At 52.5% G+C, this 25,199-nt stretch overlaps 11 protein-coding genes across 11 annotated transcripts; 5 read left to right on the top strand and 6 right to left on the bottom strand.

Annotated features, from left to right (window-relative positions):
* Positions 1-264: 264 nt before the first annotated feature.
* Positions 265-957, bottom strand: A1O1_06093 (uncharacterized protein; the record flags this gene model as incomplete). The annotated part of the gene is made up of 1 exon (XM_007726973.1): positions 265-957. One exon carries the CDS (start codon positions 955-957, stop codon positions 265-267), a length of 693 nt encoding a protein of 230 aa, XP_007725163.1.
* A 1,943-nt stretch (positions 958-2,900) lies between these two features.
* Positions 2,901-3,662, bottom strand: A1O1_06092 (uncharacterized protein; the record flags this gene model as incomplete). The annotated part of the gene is made up of 1 exon (XM_007726972.1): positions 2,901-3,662. The coding sequence occupies one exon, from the start codon at positions 3,660-3,662 to the stop codon at positions 2,901-2,903; it is 762 nt and encodes a 253-aa protein (XP_007725162.1).
* A 245-nt stretch (positions 3,663-3,907) lies between these two features.
* On the top strand, positions 3,908-4,690 carry A1O1_06091 (haloacid dehalogenase, type II; the record flags this gene model as incomplete). The annotated part of the gene is made up of 2 exons (XM_007726971.1): positions 3,908-4,070; positions 4,140-4,690. The coding sequence occupies 2 exons, from the start codon at positions 3,908-3,910 to the stop codon at positions 4,688-4,690; spliced, it is 714 nt and encodes a 237-aa protein (XP_007725161.1).
* Positions 4,691-4,697: 7 nt separating this feature from the next.
* A1O1_06090 (uncharacterized protein) lies at positions 4,698-5,570 on the bottom strand (the record flags this gene model as incomplete). Its single annotated transcript, XM_007726970.1, has 2 exons — positions 4,698-5,447; positions 5,526-5,570. The coding sequence occupies 2 exons, from the start codon at positions 5,568-5,570 to the stop codon at positions 4,698-4,700; spliced, it is 795 nt and encodes a 264-aa protein (XP_007725160.1).
* Positions 5,571-6,812: 1,242 nt separating this feature from the next.
* Positions 6,813-9,140, bottom strand: A1O1_06089 (alkaline ceramidase; the record flags this gene model as incomplete). Its single annotated transcript, XM_007726969.1, has 2 exons — positions 6,813-8,907; positions 8,953-9,140. 2 exons carry the CDS (start codon positions 9,138-9,140, stop codon positions 6,813-6,815), a joined length of 2,283 nt encoding a protein of 760 aa, XP_007725159.1.
* A 1,377-nt stretch (positions 9,141-10,517) lies between these two features.
* A1O1_06088 (uncharacterized protein) lies at positions 10,518-12,624 on the top strand (the record flags this gene model as incomplete). Its single annotated transcript, XM_007726968.1, has 3 exons — positions 10,518-11,069; positions 11,120-11,452; positions 11,506-12,624. The coding sequence occupies 3 exons, from the start codon at positions 10,518-10,520 to the stop codon at positions 12,622-12,624; spliced, it is 2,004 nt and encodes a 667-aa protein (XP_007725158.1).
* A 139-nt stretch (positions 12,625-12,763) lies between these two features.
* Positions 12,764-13,644, bottom strand: A1O1_06087 (uncharacterized protein; the record flags this gene model as incomplete). Its single annotated transcript, XM_007726967.1, has 2 exons — positions 12,764-13,036; positions 13,090-13,644. The coding sequence occupies 2 exons, from the start codon at positions 13,642-13,644 to the stop codon at positions 12,764-12,766; spliced, it is 828 nt and encodes a 275-aa protein (XP_007725157.1).
* Positions 13,645-14,587: 943 nt separating this feature from the next.
* A1O1_06086 (uncharacterized protein) lies at positions 14,588-15,883 on the bottom strand (the record flags this gene model as incomplete). Its single annotated transcript, XM_007726966.1, has 2 exons — positions 14,588-15,098; positions 15,210-15,883. 2 exons carry the CDS (start codon positions 15,881-15,883, stop codon positions 14,588-14,590), a joined length of 1,185 nt encoding a protein of 394 aa, XP_007725156.1.
* A 954-nt stretch (positions 15,884-16,837) lies between these two features.
* On the top strand, positions 16,838-18,747 carry A1O1_06085 (uncharacterized protein; the record flags this gene model as incomplete). The annotated part of the gene is made up of 6 exons (XM_007726965.1): positions 16,838-17,101; positions 17,160-17,198; positions 17,257-17,400; positions 17,453-17,684; positions 17,780-17,962; positions 18,032-18,747. The coding sequence occupies 6 exons, from the start codon at positions 16,838-16,840 to the stop codon at positions 18,745-18,747; spliced, it is 1,578 nt and encodes a 525-aa protein (XP_007725155.1).
* Positions 18,748-19,891: 1,144 nt separating this feature from the next.
* A1O1_06084 (uncharacterized protein) lies at positions 19,892-20,570 on the top strand (the record flags this gene model as incomplete). Its single annotated transcript, XM_007726964.1, has 2 exons — positions 19,892-19,928; positions 19,975-20,570. The coding sequence occupies 2 exons, from the start codon at positions 19,892-19,894 to the stop codon at positions 20,568-20,570; spliced, it is 633 nt and encodes a 210-aa protein (XP_007725154.1).
* A 1,820-nt stretch (positions 20,571-22,390) lies between these two features.
* Positions 22,391-24,623, top strand: A1O1_06083 (alcohol oxidase; the record flags this gene model as incomplete). Its single annotated transcript, XM_007726963.1, has 4 exons — positions 22,391-22,460; positions 22,505-24,100; positions 24,195-24,397; positions 24,492-24,623. 4 exons carry the CDS (start codon positions 22,391-22,393, stop codon positions 24,621-24,623), a joined length of 2,001 nt encoding a protein of 666 aa, XP_007725153.1.
* Between the last annotated feature and the right edge of the window lie 576 nt (positions 24,624-25,199).

Below are 25,199 nucleotides of genomic sequence, written 5' to 3'. Positions count from 1 at the left end.
AAGCACAGCAAAGCACAGCAAAGCACAGCAAAGCACAGCAAAGCACAGCAAAGCACAGCAAAGCACAGCAAAGCACAGCAAAGCACAGCAAAGCAAAGCACGAAACGGAAGAAACAGACTGGACTTGGGTCTTTGATGATGTGTATCATGCCCACGCCGGGGACTTAGCAATGAGAACATATTCCAACTCCTCGACAGGAACTTCCCACCCCCTGTCCGTCCCTCCCCCCTCCCCCCTGCCCCCTCCCCCGATATCCTCCTCCCCTACTGTGGCTTGAAGCCAAAGACGTTATGCACCATCCACATATGGCGCACCAGGCTGCTCTTGTGCACGCAACCCCGGTGATTGGGGTAGAGCTGACAGACCCAGAGATTGGATCTGCCAGCGTCTGCAGCACCATCACCGTCTGAAGCGGCACCGTCCTCACCGGCACTGGTCTCTTCGCTCTCGCTCTTACTCTCCTCTTCCTCCTCCTCCTCCTCCTCCTCCTCCCCGTCCTCGCCCTCTTCCCCCATCCCTTGATCACGGTCTTGCCCGTGACCGGCCATCGGCCTGGGAGCAGTGCCCATCCGCACAAAGAGCCCACCGTCACACTCGTACATGTTGATGGCGCGGCGCTGTGCCTCCTCCAGCCAGATAGACTGACCAAAGGTGACAGCAGCGTTGTCGAGCGCAGCCACCAACAGGTGCATGGTGTCGATTTGCAGCTGAGTGAGATTGCCATCCCACCCAGCTGCCGCCAACGTTAGAGCCTGCGTGACACGGCTCCATACCGAAGCCTCGAATTCGAGACTTCGGACTTCGCTGAGCACGTCAGCCTCTTCGCCACGGCGGAGGAATGTCTCGACACCAGCTCTGTACGCCGCCGTTATATCCGGCGTTGACAAGGCGGTGCGGATCGTGACGTCGACCGCCAGATCCCGCACACTTGATAATGCCTTGCCGTCGTGTGCCATCGGTGTAGGTCTCGTGTACTTGTGCTTGCTTGGATGCTGTAAAGAAGGAATCAGTACGAGAATCAAAGGGAAAAAAGCGAAACAATAAATAGAAGACTGGAAGAGTGAAGGTGAAGGTGAGGGGATGAGGGTGAAGGATGATGGTGAAGCACAAAGGTGAAGAGTGAAAGCGAAGTGAGGTTTCAGATCGGAGGTTGAGCATGAGACCTAAACCTGCGGTCCCGGAATGAAGGCAAGGAGGGCTCACTTACAGCTTGTTCGGATGAGAGATGCTTCAAGAGAGATACTCTGGTCTCTGTCGATGATCCTTGGTGGATTGTCTTGGATCGCTTGAGATTGTTTCTCTTGTTTGTGGTAGTGATTGTGAGGATTTGTGAAGAAGAGAAGGCGAGAAGGAAGCATGCATCGCACGCGTGCGTATATTTATCTGCTATACCAAGGTACCAGCAGAAAACGCTTGGCGAATGCTCTGTGACTTCGCCAAGGTTGCCATATTGGACGGTCCCGTGAGGATGCGGCAATGCCTGTGTTGTTGTTGTGAAGGCTGTGTGTTTTGCTGCGTCTTGTGTTGTGCCTGAGTTCGTTGCTTGAGGCTCCAGGCCCCAACAACGAGGCTGCCGAAATTTCAACATCCCTATGCCAACACCACAGTCAACAAACAGGAAGACCAGTAGCCTTGCTTGATGACAATGACAACGACTATGGCTGCAGTGATGATTGAAGACGTGTTTGAAAACAGTGTTGGTATGTTTTGCTGTGAATGTGGTTGCGATTGCGCACGTGAAATGGTCAGACCGTGGTCTTCCGAATTCAGCAAAAGCCTGACCGCTTGATCTCAAGGTCTTGCATGTCAAAAAAGAGATGATTGTGATGTCTGAGGGATGTTGGAAGGATGTGTGGCGAGTAACCCTTGACCGCTCGATCTCGAGGTCTTGCGTGTCAGGAAGAGGATGAGGATGATATGTGAGAAGGTAAGCTTGAGAAAAACTCTGAAAGCGGAAGAGGATGATGTCTGAGCCTGTGACTGCGAATGGCTTGTGCGTCCATGAACTTGCTTTCAAGAGTCTGAATGAACAGGACAGCTTGAGAAGGAGTTATGGATTGTACACGCAGATGAGAATGCCGGAGCAGAGAAGGACTTGCAGACAAGAAAGAAGAGTCAAGAGCTGCTCTTGGAAGAGAGCAATATGTTCGAAGAATGATGTGTGAGCTGTTGACAGGGTGCCCAGGATGAAGGCTCCTCAACAGTTTAAGGTGGATGAGTGGTTGGATCAAGAGATGGTTCAGATGCTGGAAGGACAGGAGAGGATGAGGGTTTAGGTAGGCGAGAATTGCTCACCATTTCGGCCAAGGAATAATGGCTGAGCGTCTGACCACAACGGCGATTAGTCCTGGGGAGCGTTCACGCTGAGCGACAGGAAGGTACAGAGGAGCGGCGTGTATATAGCGGCAGTCAGCTCCTGTGGAGCGTGGAGCTGGGGACCGGCACTGTTGGCACCACAGCAGCAGAGAGCCTGTCAGGGCAACTGCTGTCGTGCCATGAGACGGAAGAGCGTGATGCTGACCTGACAGTGGAAGTATATGTACCTTTTTCCAAGCTGCTCACATGTCGTGCAAGCAGTCAAGCAAGCAAGCAAGCACACCCACAACCTCACAAACCAACAATCAACCAACAACCAACCAACAACCAACCAACAACCAACCAACAACCAACCAACAACCAACCAACAACCAACGAACATGCTTGATATTGTTCAACTGACTGGATGATGTCGCAGCCTTGCTTCCAAGGCAAGGCCAATAATGCGAATTAGTCCAAAGCATGGGTTCCTCCTGTGGACAAGGCTGCAAACTTTGTTCAGGAAGCACCGGACAAGGGTATGAGCCAAATCGCTCCTCTTCCTGGAAGAAAGCCTCATGTACCTGATTGAGCCAATGAAGCTTCAAGTCTTCTTCCACCTGACCCGACTCACCCATTGAGCCCATTTCTGGACATCCTCCCTGGAACAGATCAAGTCGACAGTGTACCATTCACGAGCCAATTCCTCGTTCGAGGCCATCCTATGGACAAAACTGTGACAAGCACGACACAACCACGCAACGCTGTTCAGACGATGCTCTTCATGCCAACCCCTTTTCAGAACTTTGGCATGCACTTCCTTGGGGATTAGGTGATGGTAGGTCAAGGGCACCCAGTCCCGGTCGCAGATCTCGCAAGCGGTCGTCCTTGTTTCGATCCATTTGGGCGGTGGCGTTGTCACAACGGCGATATATGCAGAAAGTACTGGAGTTATAAAGGACTGGACATCTGACTTGGGGGCCTCCACCAGCCCATAGGCTGTCAGGCTGTCGTTGACCTCTCCCGGAATATATGCTGTGACCTCCTCCAGGACGGAAAGGGTCAGTGGCAAGGACCACTTGTCAGACAGGGTCGTATCATCCTGGATAGCACGGTGGGTAAGATTCTGGAGCTCGTCTGGGAGGCTGGCAAAGATCCCGCCGGCGAGATACTCTGCAAAATCGGCCAGTTCTGAGGGCTCGGGGTCCGTGAAGGAGGTTTGAGATGTGGTGGGCTTCTTCCGGATAGAGCTACGTTTGGATCCTTTCCGAGCTTCGTCTGGGGTGGACTTATTCACAATGACTGTAAACAGGCAGTCACGAAAGGCATCGAAGTTGAAATGTTCTGGGCCATTCATCGGTATCATTGGAAGTGGCCACAGGATGGGAGGGCAAGAGAAGACAAGGGAAGAAGTGACAGGAAGGTTGACGTTAGTATATGCTCTGTATAGACCGTCACGTGCACGGGCCTGGTGGGGACATTAGGACCACAGTTGGCTGTCTCTGACAATTTCTAATATTAATCAATACGTTGTACATGAACAAGGGTGCATAAGGCCTAGGTAGCTAACACCCAGTACGCCTCGAGGCATCACATCACATCACTGTAACGATGGCTAAGACTGTCATTGCCCTCGACCTCTACGGGACGCTTCTCTCCACAGCAAGCATAGCCAAGGAGCTGGCTTCTCATTTCGGGCAAGACAAGGCTGCCTCGATTGCTGCTGTGTGGAGAAAGTACCAACTTGAATATACGTGGAGATTGAATAGCATGGGTATGTGATGTATCTCTGAATGCGATGCTACCTTTCTATGATTGCTAAGAACGTGACTGACCGTCAAAGGACGTTATGAACATTTCTCCGAAGTCACTCGCAAATCTCTCCTTCATGCTTTGGCGGAACATGGCGAGTCCCTTTCCGACACCGATACAGATGAAATCTTGGGAGCCTACGATTCTCTGTCCACATTCCCTGACGTCAACCCAGCGTTGAGTCGACTTGCAGAGAACACGGCCATTGAATGTGTTGTCTTCTCAAACGGCACCAAGTCTATGGTATCCAATTCAGTCAACCGATCTAGTGATCTCAATTCCTCAGTGTTCAAAGACATGATCACTGTGGACGCTGTGGAGGTTTTCAAACCCGCACCAGAGGTGTACAAATATCTCGCACAGAGGGTCGACAAGGTGGGCCAGGAGAGCTCCTTGTGGCTCGTGACCGCTAATCCATTCGACGTCACCGGAGCGAGAGCGGCAGGCATCCAAGCCGCCTGGGTTGACCGAGCAGGGACTGGCTGGCAGGACAAACTCGGAGAGGGACCAACCGTGGTCGTAAGAAGTCTAGAGGAGGTAGCCGATGCCGTGGAGAAGTACACGGTCAATCCACATGAATAGGGCTAAGCTAGACTGGGTTGTCTTGATATGGCTCCGCAGACGGAGCAGCAACGCTTTCTCGGAGCCGTCGAGCCTTTTCCATCTTCGCGGCCCACAAGGCACTTCCAGCCGCGGAAGTGAGCAGGAAGAACATGCTCAGTACTGGGACAAGTTGCAGCGATAGCGCCACGATACCAAACCAGGTGTACTTGAGCTGTCGTTGCCGAACATAATTCTTTCGATCCTTCTTCGAGAAGCTGCGTAGCCTGAAATACCGCCAATGATGGAAGGGACCAGCTCTGTATCCCGTGAGAATTAAGAAGAGCGGCACCCCAATGAAGGGAATGAAGTTGAGCGGCAGAAGGATGACAAATTCTATGATCTGACGCAGACTGAAGGGGCTGTAGATCGAGGAGATTGTAGGTTTGCCGAGCATCTGTACGGAGTTTGAAGCATCCGGGTGAATGAGACGTGCCTGACCGACCATGTCGGCCAGTCCCTGATCGATCAGCACCGCATCAAAGATATCCACCAGTGTTTCGTCGACAAAGAATGCCTCGAAGAGCAGGGCAACGATTGCAGCACCTTCTCCTAGGACGAGAAAAGTGGCATTGAGCCAGGCTCCAGGTCCGTGAAATATCGCGAGGAAGGCAGCCTGAGGAAGAAAGGTCCAGATGAAGAGGTTGGCGTAGATGAAGGCGGAGAGGAGTAAGATAGGAATCAGGCGAGTCTTGAAGAGAGGGTAGAAATACGGGTGGGCGATGAAGTAGACGATGCCCTATAATGAATGCCCAGTTCAGCATTGACTGCGTGCGAGTGTTTGGTCGACATCTTGAATAACAACATACATACATACCTTGAGAGGATAAAGCCAGACGGCTTCAGAAACAGCATTGAACATGTTGGACACCCGCGACTGTCTTTGAAGGCGCAAAGATAGAATCCATAGAGGAGGATAGGATGGTTCTACACCTCTGGATACATGTAGGTACCTGGTAGTTACACCTAGGATCTCGGTAACTACCTACCTGTTGAGTGAGGAATAAACAATAGAAGTGCGCAGGCTACAGCGACATCCGAGTCCGAGTCGTGATTGTGCAGAGGCGACGATATGTATGACGTAATCCAGCCACTCACCAGCCTCCCTTCTTGCCAAGCCTCAATGTCTTGGCAGCCAGAACTCCGTTCGACCCTTACAAACATTGTCCAGCATCCGCATCAGATTCTTTCTTTTCCTCTTCTTCCAAAACTGAAGTTTCCTCTGTATTCACTCTTTCAATGTCGCTGCGTTATACGCAGGGAAAAATCGTTGCCGGAGGGGAAATCAGAGGACAGAGGAAAGTCTGCCAACTTACCCCAGGACCTTCTGCTGCTTACCTTCAAGTTTGTCAGATCGTGGAGGTCCATGGAAATATATGCGGCTGCACACGAGAATATCTGATTTGAACCACCACTGAGCCTTTTCGCGATGTTACAGGCCACTACTGGCACAATAGCAATCTCTCGCTGTTCAGACGCCTCGGCCACCTCACTGATTGTAGGGAGGGTACAGCCTGGGTACGTATCGTTGAACCTTCGAACCGCTTTTGAAGGAACTGTCTTGAGCCAGCCTCGAATGACATTGATATGAAATCAAACGTATACTATAGCATGTGCTCAACCGCTAGAAACCATTAAAAGATAATTCCACTTCTTCTATTGGAGGAACTGTGTTTCCTTATAAAATAGGTGGCACTGCAAAATTGATATTAGGAGCCCGTGAGGTTGATACAACAGGTGTTTCTCCTTCCACGTAGGTGTACCTACCGCATATTGAAGGTTCAAAGGGCGCCCCTACTAAAATTAGGCGGTGCTACTTATTTTGTGCAGTACTAGCTCGCAGGGTGCCTGTAGAGAATTTTGAGGGCGTCTAGATCGGCTATAGATGCCCGGTTATAAGATGCGAGGTGTGTGTTTTGATACCCAACTGCGGCGGTGGCGACGGTATCTACTTCAAGTTGGATCAAACGTGAAGCAGGCAATGTTCCCTCAGCCATTCAGAGCGGGCACAGGACTGCCTTTGCAGACTGGTTGCGAGGAGCCTCATGGAAAGATTCCGAGGCATGTCAACAAATTCAGTCGAACCATGCTCTGAGAGCTCGGCTTACAGCCGAACCAGCTCATCCCAAAATGCAGTCTTGTTCGTGTCGCCTGCGACGTTGAAGACACGGCTCGTCCCCTCAAAAGGGGTAATCCGACCTGTCAACCCCTTCAAGTCGCCATAATATTTCAGCCGGTACATGCCTGTCTCAGAGCCTGGCTCGATTTCCCACTCTATACTGACCTCGCTTGTTCCTAGCGCGGAATTTGTTCGTTCCCATCGAAAGACGAGAAACCAGTCGCGATCAGATCGGACTTGGACCCAAGAGCCAGATGAAGAGTCATATCTCTCCACAGCAGCAAATGTTCCCTCGAGACGGAAGTTGTTGCGCGGATTAGCGCCGACAAATCGGGCCTTGACCGTCGTCCCAGGTCTATACGACGTGGCCGGGTCAGGGGAAGAAAGTGTCTGACCGAATCTGCGTAGGAAACCGGCGTGATCGACCACCACCGGGGTGATGAAGGACCACGAAGAATTGACGTTGATGGGAGGGCTGGGGCCCGCCGGGAGCCTGTCCAGATCCGAAGTCTCGTCAGGCGAGCCCAGATACGGGAGGTAGTCGAGAGTCAGATTGACGTAGGCTGCCAAAGTGTGTGCTCCATAGAGCGTGCTGGCCCCCTCATATCGCTGGACGCCGTATTCTTCTTCGGTCGCAATATAGTGCGCATATGTATTGGCAGGCCCGCCGAGGACGACGATGGGCTTCTCGATATGGAGAACCGACTGCGCCGCGGCTTCCAGAGAGTCGCGCCAGCGTCTTCCCGCCATTGTGGTGGCTTCTCCAGGAGACACTATGATTATGAGCGGGCCAATTCGGAAGAGTTGGATGTCGACGATGTTGGGAGTCCACGCATACGGATGGTCAGCTGCTCCCACATCAAGCAGAATAGGCTTGGGTCTCTGACACGCTCTCTGCTCATCCGTCGGTTCGTGGACAAACCCACGTGCAAACTTCCAGAGCGGGTTCTTCAGAGACGGAGAGTCGTCCGTGTCATTTGTACCCTGCGAAAAGTCAAAGGCTCCAGGCCCGTCTGTCGTCCCACCCGCGAATCCATAGCCCAGAGCGGCGGAACATGTCCTGAGTTGTCGGGACCGGTTGAAGGGAGAGGTGAAATTGAACGATGACAGGTTGGCATACGTGTGGAAGAAGGATACGGTTGATGCTGGTATTCGTTCTAGGCTGTCGCTATCTAGGAGGTTTCTGGCTGCGGCCATTTGGCGACTGCCGATATCGAAGCAGGACTTCGTCCCTTGGTCCAGAAATCTGAACATTGGTCCGCGGCCGTGGCAAGGCTGAGTTCGGCCGCCGCAGGTACTGTCGTTGAAAGAACATCGAAGGCCAGTATCTTCACAAAACGCCCCGAGAGTGTTGGGTGAAGTGTCGCCGACATTTGCCTGCGAAAACCCGGCCGTGAAATCTGGGTTCTTTTCTCTCATATACTCTTCCAGCAAGTACGCTGCCACTCCTTTGTTATCTCCAGTAACCAGGGTGTTGTTCTGGTAGAGTGATGTGCCATGGACTGGAAACCAAGACAGAGCACCTAGAGGATGACCGTCAGACGCCCTGCCAAACTCCAAAAGAGTCATTTCCTTGTCAACATCTTCTGCATACCGTTCTCGCTCCTGCAGAGGATTCTGTAGGTATGCATAAGGACTTCGATTAACATTAGCATTCGTTATCTTTTGTTGACCCAGTCTCAGATGACCTGGAACAAGACTGGCATGTGCCCGTTTTATGGCGAGCACAGAGCCGTTGACAATAGCCTCGTAACTTTCCCTGCTGAACCCTTTGCTCGTGATTTGCGGCAGAAGGTAGTTCAACCATGCTCCAGGCCCACTGTGACTGTGTGTACCGGTCACAGCTATTGTGTTCTTGTTGTACATCTTGTACGCTGGTCCTAACTTTTTGAGTCCTTCCAGGATGCCATGGCGAACAGCAGTATCACCGGACTGGGTGTCGAGGACTAAATAGACGATTCTCGAGGAGGGGTCCGAGAGACTTCCGACTATGAATGCGCGGCAATACAGACGTTGCCGCAGACCAGTTCCTGACTGATCTGTGTCTGCATAACCCATAAGGTTGATCTCAACGACGGGCCTGCAATCATCAGTATTAGTTAGGCCGGTATGGTAGACTTCTCACCCTGTGATATCTGCTTTTCCAACCCCCAGTAAGAAGTCGCCCTCCTGGACAGATCCATGATGCCCAACCGCTGGAAGCCACCGGACACTTCGGACTGGACTTTGAAGAACGAAGCAGAACAATAGAAAGGCAGTAACGGATACCAGAGTCAGGGTATATATGACGACGGTGATTGACCTCCGTGCCATCGTCAAGTGCAGCGCAGCTGGTCGTTGATGCTTTCCGTGCTTACAACAGATCCAGTCCCAATGATGCTGGCCGCCTCGTCAAGATAAAAGAGGCGTACTAGAGTTGGTCATTTTCGCGTTCGTTGTCCTCAGAGGCCCCACGATGTTACGACGTCCACTCCGGAAGACAACTTGTTTAGAAGTACCTAGTGATGCTTCGTCGTCGAGAGCCTGCGTTTCCTCATCGTCATCACTACCGAATGGCAGGTCTTCGAGCCTCGCTTCGTCGTGAATCGGGACATCGTCCATGCCGCCCTATACAATACAAGCCACGCCGCTTTAACAGCAACCTCACCCTCCTGGCGAGGCTGTCCTCTTGACCAGCGACTCCCTCTTTCTGCTCTTCCCTTAACGTAACGTTTCAGACTGCTTCATGCTTCCTGGCATTGATCAATCAGTGCAGGATCTGCTGTTGGTCGTCCGATGGAGGTCTGCCGCCTGGTCCTTCTCAGGACCCTATCACGTTGATGATCTCTACTTGTTCCTGTCACAGATTGCGCAAAGAAGGTAGGTGAGCTCGCCATGGGACGACTTGATGCTCTCCAACTGCGACAGACGTCTGTCATCTCTGCTCTACTATGCCGTACTCTCTACATGACTCTTGAGCGCGGGCTTCGAGAGTTTCGGACAACTTGAAGGATCGGCCAACCTGGAGGATCGGCCAACTTGGAGATCGATTAACTAGACCCTGATTGGTCAAGGGAGACGACTTCAGCTTCGGATCTTCCGATTGGAGGCTAAGGCCGCTCAACCCGCGATAAGGAGAAGCGAACGAAGATGGTCTGGGTCCCTTTCCATATACCAATTGTCGACAAGTTCGACAAGTCCTTGATTACAGACGTCGTTCGACCATCTGTGTGTCGTCCCCGACCGCGGTCATCGTGATGAATTTGTCAACAGCTGGCCGGATCCCACCCCGCCAGAGGCGCCCTCGCGTACTCATAGCATGCCAGCGTTGCAAGAGTCGCAAGCAGAAGGTACAGTTTCACCACAGCTGGGGTTGAACTCGGAGACTTGGAAGACCATGACTAAACTTCAGGTAGTGTGATGGCATGGTGCCGGTTTGCTCGGGATGTAGAAAGGCAAGCGTTCGTAAGTCTTTCGAATCGAGCAGCCACCTCCAGTTCGATACTGACTGAGAAGGATGCATCTGGGATCGTTCAGCTGCAGGCCAGGGCAGAGGAGATATGGAATATCCTCCTGAGTGAGTTCCCTCTCGTTGAATCTTCAGCAGCAACTGCTCACCCTCATCGCAGTTACGTTGCACAACTCGAGCATCGGGTTGCTTCGCTCGAGGGCCTCCTGCGCTCCTACGCTCCAGAGATCGCGGAAGATCACATGGACTCCGCTGCTGTACCGGGACAAACGCCCGTTACGCAGGCTGGTGACTCGTCGAGTCAGTCCAAGGACTCTGCTGATGTGTACGACGAGCTCTCCAACAGCGTTGGCCTGCTATCACTTAATGCAGCCGCCGAACCATACTTCTTGGGCAGTACATCTGGGTTCTCTTTGGCACGGATGGTACACGCCATTCTATCTTCATCATTCTCTGCCGCAAGCACCGAGCAACTCGATGTCTCGCCCCGTCATCCTCAGTCGCTCTTCCAGCTTGGAAACGACTGGGCGGCAGTGGAACAGGCGGGCGCTCAGCTGTCATTTCCACCCAAGCATATATCTGAGCAGCTGGTGGCCATGTACATCAATCGTATTCACTCAAGGTATCCAGTCCTCGACAAAATGGCTTTGTTGCAGACATGCGAACGTCGAGAAGAGTTGGATCCTAGTATTCCAAGTGATTGTATGAAGTTATTTGCGCATCATATGGTTATCGCCATCGGAGCTAGGAATTTTGAGTTGATCTCCAGTCCCCTGGCGGACGTTGTTCCAGAAGTACTTCCTCCCAAGGTTGCCTCTCCAGTTCGCTGGCTGACTCCGTCTAGGCGCATTATGCTGCTGCTCTGCGCTATCTTGATGCTCCTTTACAGGTTCATGGTCTCGAGAGTGTGCAGGCCTTACTTCTACTGGCAATCTTTTCGGTGCGGACGTCGGGGTCTTCAGGTACACTTGGAGGGTGGCATGTGCTTGGTCTAGCCATGAGGATGGCAGTTGAACTTGGTCTCCACCGAAAGAGCAAACCACGCGACAGGCGCTTCGATCCCTATCAGAGGGAGCTTCGCAAACGCGTATTTTGGACCGCGTATATCTTGGATCGAACGTTGTGTATCACCCTTGGGCGACCCTTTGCCGTGGCCGAGCATGAAATTGATGTTGAGGTAATCTCCGCAAGGTACATCATTGGACGAATCGTGGACTAACAGCTAGTCAGCTCCCGATTGACATTCCCGACACTATTAAGGATCCGAGCACGATACTCGCTCTGGAACGCTCCCCACCCCCCGTTCCTAATCCACATCCAACCAGCCTATCTTCCTTCATTCATATGATACGACTCTGCCGCATAGAATCACGCATTCAACGATTCATATACGGGACTGACGCTTCCTGGGCCTCAAATCCCGATGATCCGATCTTTGACGTCTTGCTCCAAGAACTTGCCGAATGGAAGGCGACTATACCATTCCCCAGGGAGATCAGTCAGCTCAGCACGGGTCACGATATCGACCGTCGCCTGTACGAGAGCCAGGAGTTCTTCGAGGTTTTTTACGCCAAAGCCGTGCAACTTCTGCTTCGGCCACGTATTTCTGCATTGACCAAATCAGGAACACTACAAGCCCCCGACTCGAGCCCACGACCCGGCTCATCACACGTCCAGGTAGCAGACTCTCGCGCTCCTTCCCAGGACCGCTATCTTGCACTTTGTGCCCGCGCGGCTGGCGACGTGTGCCAATACTACAAACGCTTACACCAGTACACCAGCGTGGGATATAGCCTCCTGTCGTTAAACAGTGTCTTTACAGCGGGCATGATGCTACTCTACTGTATGTGGGCTACCTTAGGGAGAGCCTTCTCATCCACGGCCGTGTACCATCCCAACTGGAGCAATGACATCCGCGCGTGCTCTTCGGTTCTCTTTGTCATTGCTGAGCGTTCGCCACCAGCGAAAAGGTACCGTGACGCATTCGAAGTCTTGGCTAGCAGGATGATTGATATGATGTCTCATTCTCATGGTCATGACTCGGGATATGCTGCCGGTGAGGACGACCCGAATCTTGCATTCAATCCTGCTTTGGCGCTGGCCGGGGACGAACAGGGTTCCTCCATGGGTGCAGGGCAACCCATTTATGCGCCGGACGGAGGGGCACAACTTCTGGCAACTATCAATAATATCCTGGGGACGCCCGGGGGCACCTCGAGCAATTCCATGAGTGGAGAGACGCTGGCTCCAAGTGCAGTTTTGGACGAACAGGTCTGGGATATGATGTACGACTTTCTGGGCGATGATATTGGGGATGATGGAACCATGAAGGGCAGCACCAGCAACTAATCCTGGTTCCTCTAAAGTAGTTGCACCAATAGAACGACATATCACGAATGCTGCCACTTCGTTATAACTACTACACCTCAAATAGCTAGAAAGGACGAAGTAATCAATTCGACTAGAATAAGTCCGTTGAGCTGTCCACTCATTCGTCATCCTCATCCTCGACCTCATCCTCATCTCCACTCGTATCTTCATCCTTATCCAGTATGCTCCCACCGAGCTCCTGTAATACCGTAATGTCCTTCCGTAGCAAGCCTTGAGACCTCTCAAGAATCTCCACGAAGGTATCCATATCAGTGTCATTGTCTTGCCCGTCCCTCAAAGCTTGAATTAGATCCCCAATGTGTGACTCGATCGATAATAATACCCTGGTTTCTGCTAGTGCAAGTCTCTTGAAATCGTCTCTATAGTTGACCTTGGATTTTGTCTTGTCGTATGACTTGGGCGAATTGTCTTCCTTTTCCATACTGATCTAGCACGCGTCTCGTGCCTTCTTTCCCAACTTTCCCGGCGAGCATGTGCTGAGGTGGCAGCATCGTCTCTGAATTCCGGAAAGAAGAAAACCTCTTCAATTGGCTTATGATATGCAGTACATAGTCCCTGCATCGGATTGACGAGAGAATAGTAGTTGGCGGTCTTTTTTCCCAAGGGAACAACCACTCTCAATGCAGTCTTGTCGAATTGGACCAGAGGGAAGCCTTTGTTCGAGCTCACACTCGAGCCTTTGCCTGCCTTAACGGTGTTGTCGTTCAGGTTCTGGTCAACCCAGGACGGTCTCATACCGACCCAAACTCCCACAATCGAGTCATCACGTTGCGACTTTTCCTCCTCGCTAGGTTGGATCCTAGGTACTACTATGTTGCTTGTCCCTTGTGCCAGAAGGCCAGAAATTTGTGGTTGCTTGACAAAGTGGCGGACGCTTAGAAGCTGATTCGGTTTTCTTTCTTCAAACTTGTAGTCGTAGGCCACGAGTGCCAAATTGAAGGCTAGTTGAGCAGGTCCTTGACTGGTATGGGTTGACATTTTCACAGTTGAAAATATTGTTGTCTGGAAGTTCTAGATAAAGGCTTCACGAGTCCAACGAGTCTCTCAAGAAGAGAAGAGAGAGGCAAGTTCAACGAGTCTCCCGGTATGCGGCGTAAAAATGTTCTATTGAGAACTGTTGTTGTCACGAACAGAGTATAAAGGAGAAGAAAGAGAAGTAGAAGGAGGAATAGAAAAAGAAAGAGGAGTAGGAGAAGGAATAGAAGAAGGAGAAGGAGAAGATAGTAGTGAATAGCTTAGTGAAGTATTTTCAAGAATTTAATGAGGCTGAAACGTCTAAGACTCAAAGTAAGTCAATTGTCCTACTAGGTCTTTGTCTTCACTCACCTTCCTTTCAACTCTCCAGGGTGCGACTCTATCTGATATCACCCTCTTCCCCAGTAAGTGATATCTCTCTCATCTTATCGTATAAGTATCAGTCTTGTCCACGGCCCACACCCATCATGGCACCACTTAGGGAAGAAGACTGGTATACACACGTTGGCCGATCCGGCAAAGAAACTGCGATGCCCGGTCGAGTCGGCGCCGCTGAGGAGGGCGGAAGGCTTTTTCCGCTCGAAGACCTTCATCAACAATTGGCACCAGAGGATCGAATAGCGTGGGCGGCCTCTCAGCGTATAACTACCTAAGTCGTTGATCATAGGTATAGGATTCTCAAGCATAAGTGCTAGGGATTGCATTCTTTTCGGGGCACATCCCCGAGCGAGCGTAGACCTACCGTGATATACAACCGGTCGACTCCGAAGAAGGAACTTGAGGTATTTTATTTTCATACAGCTGGATTGCTAAATGAGAGCCCGATGCTTCGGTACATCCTCTTATACATGGCTTTCCCCATCATGTCTCCATGCCCCTATACCCCCATACCCCTATACCCCTTATCGTCTTACCCCTCCAGGATCGGACGATCTATTCCAACTCTCTAATAAAACGGCCTTTCCGCCTGGGGAGTGATCCTAATCAAATGTCTCCTAATCCCCGGGCCCGGCTCGAAGTCCAAAAGAGCACTGTGCTGAGTGATGCGGTTGTCGTAGACGACCACTGTGCCCGGTTCCCAATGGACTCTGACATGGAAGTCCTGGCCCATCTGGGTATGCAAGAACAGCATTCTCAAGATAGCCTCGCTCTCCTCTTCCTTCAGACCGACGATCTCGCTGGTGTAGGTCGGGTTCACCCACAGAGCCTTCTCGCCCGTCACGGGGTGAGTACGGACAACTGGATGGATAGTCTCGATGGTCTCACGGATGAGACCTGTGGCAGTCTTGGCCTTGCTGAACTGGCGGTGGCCACTGTGCACGGCCGAGAGAGTCGACAGGAACTCTTGGAAGGCAGGCGAGAGCTTGGAGAAGGCCTTTGTCATGCTGGCGTAGATGGTGTCTCCGCCCGAGGGGGGACCAGTCATGTGCATGAGGAAGGTGGTGCCCACTGTGTTACTGCAGGGTTCGAGTTAGCGAGCTCTATGGAAAAACAAGGGATTCTTGTTGCAAGTTTTATAGAATATGGGAACATTCCCAAAGGGGTTAGGGGAGTTCTGAGTGACATACATCTCGTAGCTCATGTCAGTGTGCCAGTTGATACTGCTCACGTTACCCGCGACGTGGGCGTCCGCCAGCTTCTTGTGCTGGTCGCGGTAGACGGCGGTCAGGCCGGCATAGCCTTTCACCATGTCTCCGAACTGATGAGTGTGGAGAGGACCGAAGTGCTCGCCCAGCTCCAGCATCTTGGCCGGGCCCTGATCCTTCAGGTCCTGGTCGCGGAACACCAACAATCCGCGTTTGGCCACCATGAGCGCCAGTTCGTCCTTCTGCGCGTTGGTCATCTGGCTCAGCTGGATGCCATGCACCTCGCTGCCGAACCCGGGCGTCATCTCCTTGAACACCGCGCCAGGAGCCTTGAGCAGGTTGGGCATGGCAGGGTCGGCGCGGAGCCCGACATCGCTGTGCGGCACCTCCTTGAGCGGGGGGTGGATGCCTTTTGGCGAATGAGGCAGGAGATCGAGGTAGGGGTAGTTTTCAGCCTTCATCTCGGCGTACGACTCCTCGTGCACGCGAGGGAACAGCTCAAGGGAGTCGTAGTAGCCTTTTGGGGATGGCCGTGGGCGCTCTTCGACATCCTTGTTCACAGGCAGGGCGGTCACCTTGACTGCTACCTCCGGCGACTTCGTGAAAGTAGAGGGCACATACGCACTCTGCGGCTCGATTGCAATGGGTGGAGACATGGTTGCAAATGGAGGCGATAGTCAAGCTAGGCGTTGATAAGTGACCTCAAGATAGAATCGTTTTGATAAAAAGAGGGTACCTTTGCTTCAGATACTCGTCCTTGATGCCCAGGCTCTTTGTGATCAAGAGATGGGTTTGATTTATATGCTAGAAGGAACGAAGCAGGTGAGAGGGAATTGTGGACGAGTCGATGGAAGAGAACAATCGGAACCTCCTGTTGGATTAGCCTCTACCCTTCCATCCGGCCGCCTACTCTGCTTATCCGAGGGAGACGCACTCTCGACTTGCCCACTGGGAAGTCGCCATTCGGATGGCCCGAAGTCTGGTTGATCTGTCGATAGTGTCGCAGAGGAAGAGTGCTGTCATGATAAGCGCCCGAATGCGTACCTATCATAAGAGTCTAAGAGGAGAGACGTGTCGGCACGGAAACTCCGTGCAAGAAGACATGCGCACCTGGCCATACTGGGGAAACAAGCAAGTTGCAGGCGAATGCTCTCTCCACAGAGGAACAGATGGCGTGGAGGAACAACGGTTGGGACCCAGTGTTTTCGCCATTGGAGCTTTCACCAAGATAGGGGCCCGGCACACAGTCCTATCAAGACACTACTACTCATTACTAGTATACCCCAATGGTCGCGACAGGGTCTCTAGACTGACCAATATCGCCCTGCTCATTCTCTCTTACTAGATAGGCAGATAGGTATCGGATGTTCCGTTAGCGTTGTATATACAGGGCCCACAATTGCCAAGATCTGGACGAGGCTGAAGCAATCTTGGACTCCCGCCACCACATTGGGATCCGGTATCACGAGAGAGGGTCGGCCATATTGGAGATAAAAAGACCAGAGGTGCCCACGGACAATACGATCGGTGGCAGCAGATCACTTTGTTGGAACACTTCATCCAGGACCAGTCCTTTCAGACCTCTTCTCGAAGCGACCTATCTCGCCGCAATGGAACCCGAGAAGGTCACCAACACGGCGGAGATCTCCAATGAGGAGGTGCACGACTACATCGTCAAGGAGCAAGAGAAGAAGCCGCTCAGGAAACGCCTTCTGTGGTACGTGTGGGACTCCTTCGGGAAAGATCCTGAGACGCGCGCATTTGTCAATCGGCTGGATGCTTTCCTGCTGCTCTACTCCATGTACGCGTACTTTGTGAAGTATCTCGACCAGAGCAACGTGAGCAATGCATACGTGAGCGGCATGCAGGAAGATGTGAGTATCTCAGCAGAGCTGTTGAAGGGGTTTCAAAACGGTTGCTGACGAGTGACAGCTGCATATGGTCGGTCAAGATCGGAACTACATGAATCTGGTACGTCTACGGCCCCAATCCTCATTCTAAATGACTTCCATGCTGACGCTGCTGCCAGATGTTCAATATGGGATACATGACTGGGTCGACCATAGCTGTGCTCACCATGACACGCGTCCGACCCTCGATCTATCTTGCTGCGTGCGAGAGTATCTGGACAATCTGCACCTTTGGGCTCGCCGGGGCTAAGAATGTTGAAACTGTATGTACATGAACAACACAAGCTTTGAGCACACCGCTGACCCCAGGGCAAGATCTATGGGCTACGTTTCGTGGCCGGCCTTGCTGAGGCGTCCGCCTTTCCAGGACTTGCTTGGGTCATTGGCAGCTGGTACTCGCCAGACGAGCTCTGTAAGCGGATGACTATCTTCGAGATGTCCGCATGCATTGGCACCATGTGCAGCGGCTACCTCCAAGGGGCGGTGTATAACAATTTGAATGGGCATGCCGGTTTGAAGGGGTGGCAATGGCTCTTCATCGTGGACGGTGAGTTTGATGGCTCCTCAATCGACAACCGTTATACAGACGACAATGGCTCTCATCGCCATGTGCCAGCCATATTGATTCTAACGGCTTTGCAGGCATCATGAGCGTGCCAATGTGCTTCCTATGCTATTACTGCGTACCTGACGCGCCGAGCAACACACGCGCCCGCTGGCTGAAGCCGAAACATCGTGAGTTCGCTCTCAAGCGATCCAAAGCCTTTGGCAGAGCCGAACCAAGACGGTTTACCCCGAAGAGACTCCTTGGGGTCATTCTCTCCTGTAAGCCGCTGACACCTTGACACCCACCGTGAGTATCATCAGACGTCCAAGCTAACTGAACGTGCTCAGGGCAATTCTGGTGTTACGGCCTGAACTACATGATGTTCAGCTTTGGCTTCAATGCCGTCTCATACATGAACCTGTGGTTGAAATCCCTAGGACGCTTCTCCGTCGCCCAGATCAACGACATTCCGACGGCCGGCAGCGCCTGGCTCCTAGTTTCCGCTTATATCTATGCCGTCATCTCTGACGCGACAGGAAAGCGCGCCCCACTGTTGATCCTGGCCGCTGTCGTGGGCCTCGTCGGCATGATCCTGCTCTCCATTTGGGACCTTCCATTTGGGGTTTTGGTGTTCGCCTTCCTCTTACCCTTCGGTGCGGACGGAGGCACTAGTCTGTCCTCGACCTGGGTGCACGAGTGCTGCCAGCAGGACCACGAGCAGAGAGGCATGATGATCGGCCTGTGGAATACCATCTGTTACGGCTTCACGGCATGGATGCCGCTGTATCTGTTCCCGACCCCGGATGCGCCGCATTACAAGTTTGGCTACCAGGTGCAGGCCGGATTCTACGGCTTCAGCATTCTGATCACGTTGACATGGGTGTACATGTACAGGAGGGACGAGAGGCTGGGCAAGTACACCACCAATGCACTGGGCTTGCCGGTTGCCCCAGAGGAGATGGATGGATTGACGCCCAGGACACCGAGCAGTCAAGCTAGTAAAGAATACAGTTCAGGCAAGATGGGTGAAGCCGAAGAGGTCAGGGAGGTGCGTGAACTGTAATCAGATTCCAATGTGTGCCTGATGATGATGGTGGTGGTGGTGGTGGTTTTATGACTGGGTTCAAGTGCTTGGAACAATATCACGAACAGGTCCACGCTCGCTAGGGGCCCATCCTGAAAAGACTGGAATTACAAGCACTTTATGCCTGGGGGATCCTAGACATATAGTCAATGTCTTGTTATACTGAGCGTTTTGCCGAAGTCGAACCCTCTCCTTACGTGCTAGCGGGCCTCCAGTCCAAAGGTACTACGTCCTACGAATAGATTGATTCACGCTCGCTAGAGGGTCCGCTTCTAAAGAGACTTAAATTCCAAGCACTTCTACCTAGGAATCCTGGATCTGTACTTAATATCATGTAATACGCCTGGGCCTAACAATTAGGCTATTATATATTCTTATTGTTATCACATTCCATCTGCAGGGAGCAAGTACTGATTCAGCTTGTCCCCAGCAGGCATACAACTGATGCCAATACTGCTGCCATCACGTAGCAACGAGTAGATCCTTTCTCTCAGTCCTTCCCAACGCCATGCTTGAGCTAGCTGCCTTGGTACGAATACTTTCAAGGCATCCTTATGGCGTCTCCTGCCCACGATCGGATCTTCAGAGGCCAATTTTCTCAGCTTGGTGTCCTATCGTCCACCAGCTCAACGATGGTGACAATCATGCCTCTCCGCACCCAGACCTAGACTGATAGAGGTTGTTGTCCTAGTCGGTGACACCGACTGTATACCTGCTTCCCTTTAGTATCATTCTGGCGACCGCCCTTCGTACTGAATTATTTTTGACTCTGCGATCAGATTTATTCCAGCTGCACCGGCTCCTAGTATGATCGACATAAGATCGTGGTCTGTACAGCAAGGAGCCTCGGATAGATATAACCATCATAAACTCGAAGGGCGATCCATCCAAGTATAGAATACGGTGTATAGATATGGATATTCCCGCTGCTATTAGCACTATCCACTCTTGAGCATAGGGCGGCGTTACCCCCAACCCAACTTGTAAGGCGGTGAACTACGAGACACCATGATACTGATACTGCCTGTACTGCCTACGATTTGCGCTCTGATCACTTCAAAATCGTCAACATGTTGAAATCTCGCGTACATCAAGCACTCGAGTTTCAGCACATCAACTCAAGATGTCTTCCCTGTCCCAGGTATCGGAGTCCCTACCTTGTAAGTACTACAGACCAAGATCACTTCATTCTCTGACCACTCGCAGACATCGATCCACCCATTACAGACACCGAGCGCGCAAAAGCCAAAACATTGATCGCCCAACACCTGCCATCGGACTATCTCACCACACCGCATCCTTCTCTCCCCCCTCTTGCCACAGTCGAGTTCTCCAACATCGCTTCTCAAGAGATCGACCGGGTCGGTGCGGGTCAGCCGCGTCAAGGAGGGGTTGACGTGTCGCGGTATGAGGCACCAAATGAACCAGCAAGTGACAGTAGCGAAGAGGTCAAACGTCAGGCGCTCCGCAAGGCATACGTGGCCAGCTCTTTCTTGTCAAGCAGGACAACCAACCTCCACCTTCTGGAACGATTCGGGAAGAACGCTTGGCTCATCAGCAATTCTCAAGCAGAAGATGTCCTCAGGCAGATGGAAAGGGAACTGGTCAGGGTCAAGGCTGAAACGGAACATATCAACCGAGCTCGGAAAATAGCACAGGAACAAGCCAGAGGAGAGCTCGTCGGACTCGAGGAGAACTGGAAGCGAGGAATTGGGCAAATTCTGGAGATCCAGGTTGCAACAGACGAATTACGGCAGCTGATTCTTGAGCAGCGACGCAATGCTGCCCGGCCCGGTTCTTGACCCTGCCAGATGAGACATGCTCAAATACAAGATGAAACATGGATTCGGGACCGTCTCGACGCGGCACCAAAAGCAGTCTCTTCCAGCACCTGCGGAGAATGCCCGTTCGCACAGTGCTCGGATCATATGCAGACGAGCGAGGACTCCACATATGCAACCCGCATTCCACCAGTCACAAAGAGCTCTTGCAATCAGGCAACATCAGGACAAGGACTCTGGAGACCATCTGGTGAGCTCGTCGCCATATCACCGGCCCCTTTTGAGAAGGAGTAACAGCAGACTTTGGAGCTCTTCGGGAATGGCTCCAAGCCAACACAAGGCACACCGTCGTCAAAGTGAGTTGCCCACGCGGCGGAAGAAGCTGGACGGGTTCTGGGCAAAGTCTATCGTGGATAGACCAGCCATATCCACAAGAGAATGGCAGCAATTGCGCTGGTCCGAACATTGCAGCTACAGTTTACACCCCCTCAGCAAGCAGCCTCTGGTGCATTGTTCTCCTCAGGCTCTCCACCAGATACCCTTGAGGTCGACATGGTTTATGCTTGGAAGAACACGGGACACTCCAAACTCCAAGGCGCCTGGAGTCTTTCCTATATCGATAGGATAGTCAGCAATGCCTCCAATTCCAATATTACTTTGTCGGATCCGCCAGGGTTCGATCCACTTGGTTCCCCGCAAACCAAGGGCCGTCGTCTGATCTCCATCTCTCCCCGCTGCTGTCTCTTCCTTTCGACACGTCGAGGTTATGCACGACTTCCATCCTTCGATCCCAGCCATTGCCAGTTTACTGTAAGATTATTCGCCCTGGTCACATTTCCCCGCGTTTCCCGTGCCGGCAGTCTACCATATGGCACCAGCTTTCTAGTGGAGTGTCGCAGCAGGCAAGGTACTGATGCCTAATGCTTGGCTGATATCGTACTCTGAACGTGTCAGACGTTCTGTGCCGTATATCTCACAATTGCTGTCTCCCAGATCCCTGATCCCTCGTCTGCTCGGCCATTACGAGTCCATCAATGCCCATACATGCGGAGCTCAGTTACATTCTCAAACATACCAGATTACTTACAGCTCGCTCAGACTAACTCGACGACGATGATCAGCGAGCCCATTACGACTAATGCAGGAGCTTGTTGCTCGCTGATGCTAGCCAAATTGGGTGGACGATGAGGACGATGTGAGCACTTATGTATGGGCCTCCATACTCTTGTGTCTGCACAAGTTCGGTCCAGTATGGGGACCTCGTCTCGGCCATTGCTGATACACGCGAAGGACTCCCTGGTCTCATCTTCCATCCTCATCCATTTCGCTTGGATGTACGTCGAGCTCATCCTAGATGGTCTATGGTACACACGAAGGTCTCCCTGGTCTCATCTTCCATTCTTATCTATTTCGCTTGGATGTACGTCGAGCTCATCCTAGATGGTCTATGGTATACACGAAGGTCTCCCCGGTCTCATCTGCTCGAAATGCTACAGCATTGTCTACTTTAGCATCCTCGCTCGTGCAGACCTAGACCTCGAAACCCCGCATTTCATTTGAGCCGTCTCTTGATAGACCCAAAGTCACTATGGTCATCTTACAAGGATGCTTAAGCACAGCCCAGATCTCCTCCTTTCCAGTCTCCGTTGTGGATGTGTCCTGCATGATACCCCTCTGTCCAGTTTACCGAGACGTGGAGGGGATGTATCCTGGAAGATGTTATATTGAAGTCTTCGTCCCTCTTTCCTCCTCATTCTCTCTCTCCAGGCTACCCTTGGTCGAGCAAATTCCATCTTCCTTCATTTTCCCCAGAGTCATCCTTCCTTGGGCCTAGAGCAATCATGACCGTGCCAGACGAGGCTGATATCATCATCTGCGGAGGTGGCAGTTCAGGATGTGTTCCTGCTGGGCGTAATGGACTCCCTTTATTCAAACGAACAGACTAACGATGTCAGGTCTTGCCAACCTCGACCACAAACTCCAGGTGCTGGTGATCGAGGGAGGGGAGAACAACCTTAACAACCCCTGGGTCTACCGTCCTGGTATCTACCCACGCAACATGAAACTCGACTCCAAAACGGCTACCTTCTACTATTCCCGCCCCTCTGAGTGGCTTGATGGCCGCCGAGCCGTTGTCCCATGTGCCCACATCCTCGGAGGAGGCAGTTCGATCAATTTTTTAATGTATACCAGGGCCTCGAAAAGTGACTACGACGACTTTCAGACGAAGGGTTGGAGTACCAAGGAGCTGATTCCGTTGATGAGAAAGCATGAGACGTACCAGCGATCTTGCAACAACCGGGATCTCCACGGATTTGAGGGACCTATCAAGGTTTCCTTTGGCAACTACACTTATCCCGTCATGCAAGACTTCCTCCGGGCCGCTGAGAGCCAGGGCTTCCCCATCACGGACGACCTCCAGGATCTCACGACCGGCCATGGGGCGGAGCATTGGCTGAAATGGATCAACCGGGACACTGGCCGGCGTTCGGACGCAGCTCACGCCTATATCCATGCAACCCGGGCCAAGTACGAGAACTTGCACCTCCAGTGCAATACCAAGGTCGACAGGGTTGTGATCGAGGACGGCGTGGCAGTTGGCGTCTTGACCGTGCCTACCAAACCCGTGGGTGGAGCCGAGCCGCCTCGCCGATTCTGGAAGGCTCGCAAGCTCATCATTGTCAGCTGTGGCACTCTGAGCTCGCCGCTGGTCCTTCAGCGATCTGGCATCGGCGACCCAGAGAAGCTCAGGAAAGCTGGGGTCAAGCCCGTTGTGGATCTGCCAGGCGTCGGGCTCAACTTCCAAGACCACTACCTCACCTTCTCCACCTACCGGGCGACCCCTGAGACCGAGTCCTTCGACGACTTTGCCCGCGGGGTGCCCGAGGTGCAGAAGGCGGTGTTCGACGAGTGGAACCTCAAGGGCACCGGCCCTCTGGCGACCAACGGGATCGAAGCCGGGGTCAAGTCTCGACCGACCGAGCAAGAGCTCGAGGAGATGAAGTCCTGGCCCACTCCGGATTTCAGCCCCAGCGGGTGGGAAAACTACTTCAAGAACAAGCCCGACAAGCCGGTCATGCATTACAGCGTTATTGCCGGCTGGTTTGGCGACCATCTCGACATGCCGCCCGGCAAGTTCTTCACCATGTTCCACTTCCTGGAGTATCCCTTCTCGCGCGGCTTCACCCACATCATCTCTCCAGACCCATACGATGCCCCCGACTTCGATGCCGGCTTCATGAACGACAAGCGCGACATGGCTCCCATGGTCTGGAGCTACATCCAGTCCCGCGAGACCGCTCGCCGCATGCAGGCCTATGCCGGCGAAGTCACAGCCATGCATCCTCACTTCAGCTACGACTCGCCCGCTCGAGCCCTCGACATGGACATCGCCACACGCAACCAGTACGCCGGGCCCAACCATATCACGGCCAACATCCAACATGGAAGCTGGTCCAGTGCTGTCGACCCGGGCAAGCCTGCCGAGCCCAACCTTCTTAACTCGAACCGGTGCCCGTTCCGCGAGCCGCTCAAGTACAACAAAGAAGATAGTACGTATCACATTACCCAAAAGAGCCATTTTTGTTCTTCTCCCTTTACTGAACAGAGGAGACTACGAATTCCGCTAACTAACCTGCTGTATAGTTGCTCACATTGAGAAATGGGTCCAGCGCCACTGCGAGACCACCTGGCACTCTCTCGGAACCTGTAGCATGGCTCCAAGAGAGGGCAACGATGTCGTCAAGCAGGGCGTCTTGGATGAGAGATTGAACGTCCACGGCGTCAAGAACCTGAAGGTCTCAGATCTCAGTATCTGCCCGGACAATGTTGGCTGCAACACTTACTCCGTAAGTATCATCGATCCGTTGCCTTGCTATCGAGTCTTTTGAAACCCCTCTGCTTGATCGTCTGGCTACCATAGCTAATATCAACTTTCATCAGACTGCTCTGCTCATCGGCGAGAAGTGTGCCATCCTGTCCGCCGAAGATCTCGGCTACAGTGGTGCTGCGTTGGACATGAAGATCCCGTCATACCACGCCCCCGGAGAGAGCCCGGGCCTGGCTCGCTTGTAGAGGCAGAGAATATGGTAATTGGAGATTGGAAAACGCGCGCGAGTGGATGCAAGCCATTTATCTATTTCCTTGCTCCCTGGACAAGCACCGATCATCACGACTCCCTGGATGAATGGATCAACACTCTCAAACATCTGCTTGTCGAGGGGAGTGATGGGTTGTGTGATTGTACGAGATCATGACCAGTCAAAAAGACATTGAATGAAAGCCTGCCGTTCAGTCTACCCAGACGCTTTATATCCTTCGCTGTAATGTCATCATGTTAGGATGAAGACATGAATGAACGGCTCAGAAACTCTGTCTTCGTGTCGTAGCATGAGAGTTGATTAGGATTCCGAGGTTAGTTTGCCTCTGTATTCGATGCACCCCTTTTTCCCTGCCTTGGATTAGTTGGATGATCTGGTGGGTAAGATCGGCGCGATCAGTTGGATTTAGGTATGTAGGTAGGTAAGTATCAGGCCTCGATGAGACCACCTTGAAACAAGTGCAAGAACCGTGGAAGCATAGGTAAAGTCCTTCACGTAGGGTGTTCATAAGCATGGTTACACCTCTACTGAATGGCACGGCGGCAGAGTC

Source organism: Capronia coronata (genome assembly GCF_000585585.1).
Source record: "Capronia coronata CBS 617.96 chromosome Unknown acBCG-supercont1.5, whole genome shotgun sequence".
Lineage (NCBI taxonomy): Eukaryota > Fungi > Ascomycota > Eurotiomycetes > Chaetothyriales > Herpotrichiellaceae > Capronia > Capronia coronata.
This window is presented reverse-complemented; position numbering and strand designations above follow the sequence as displayed.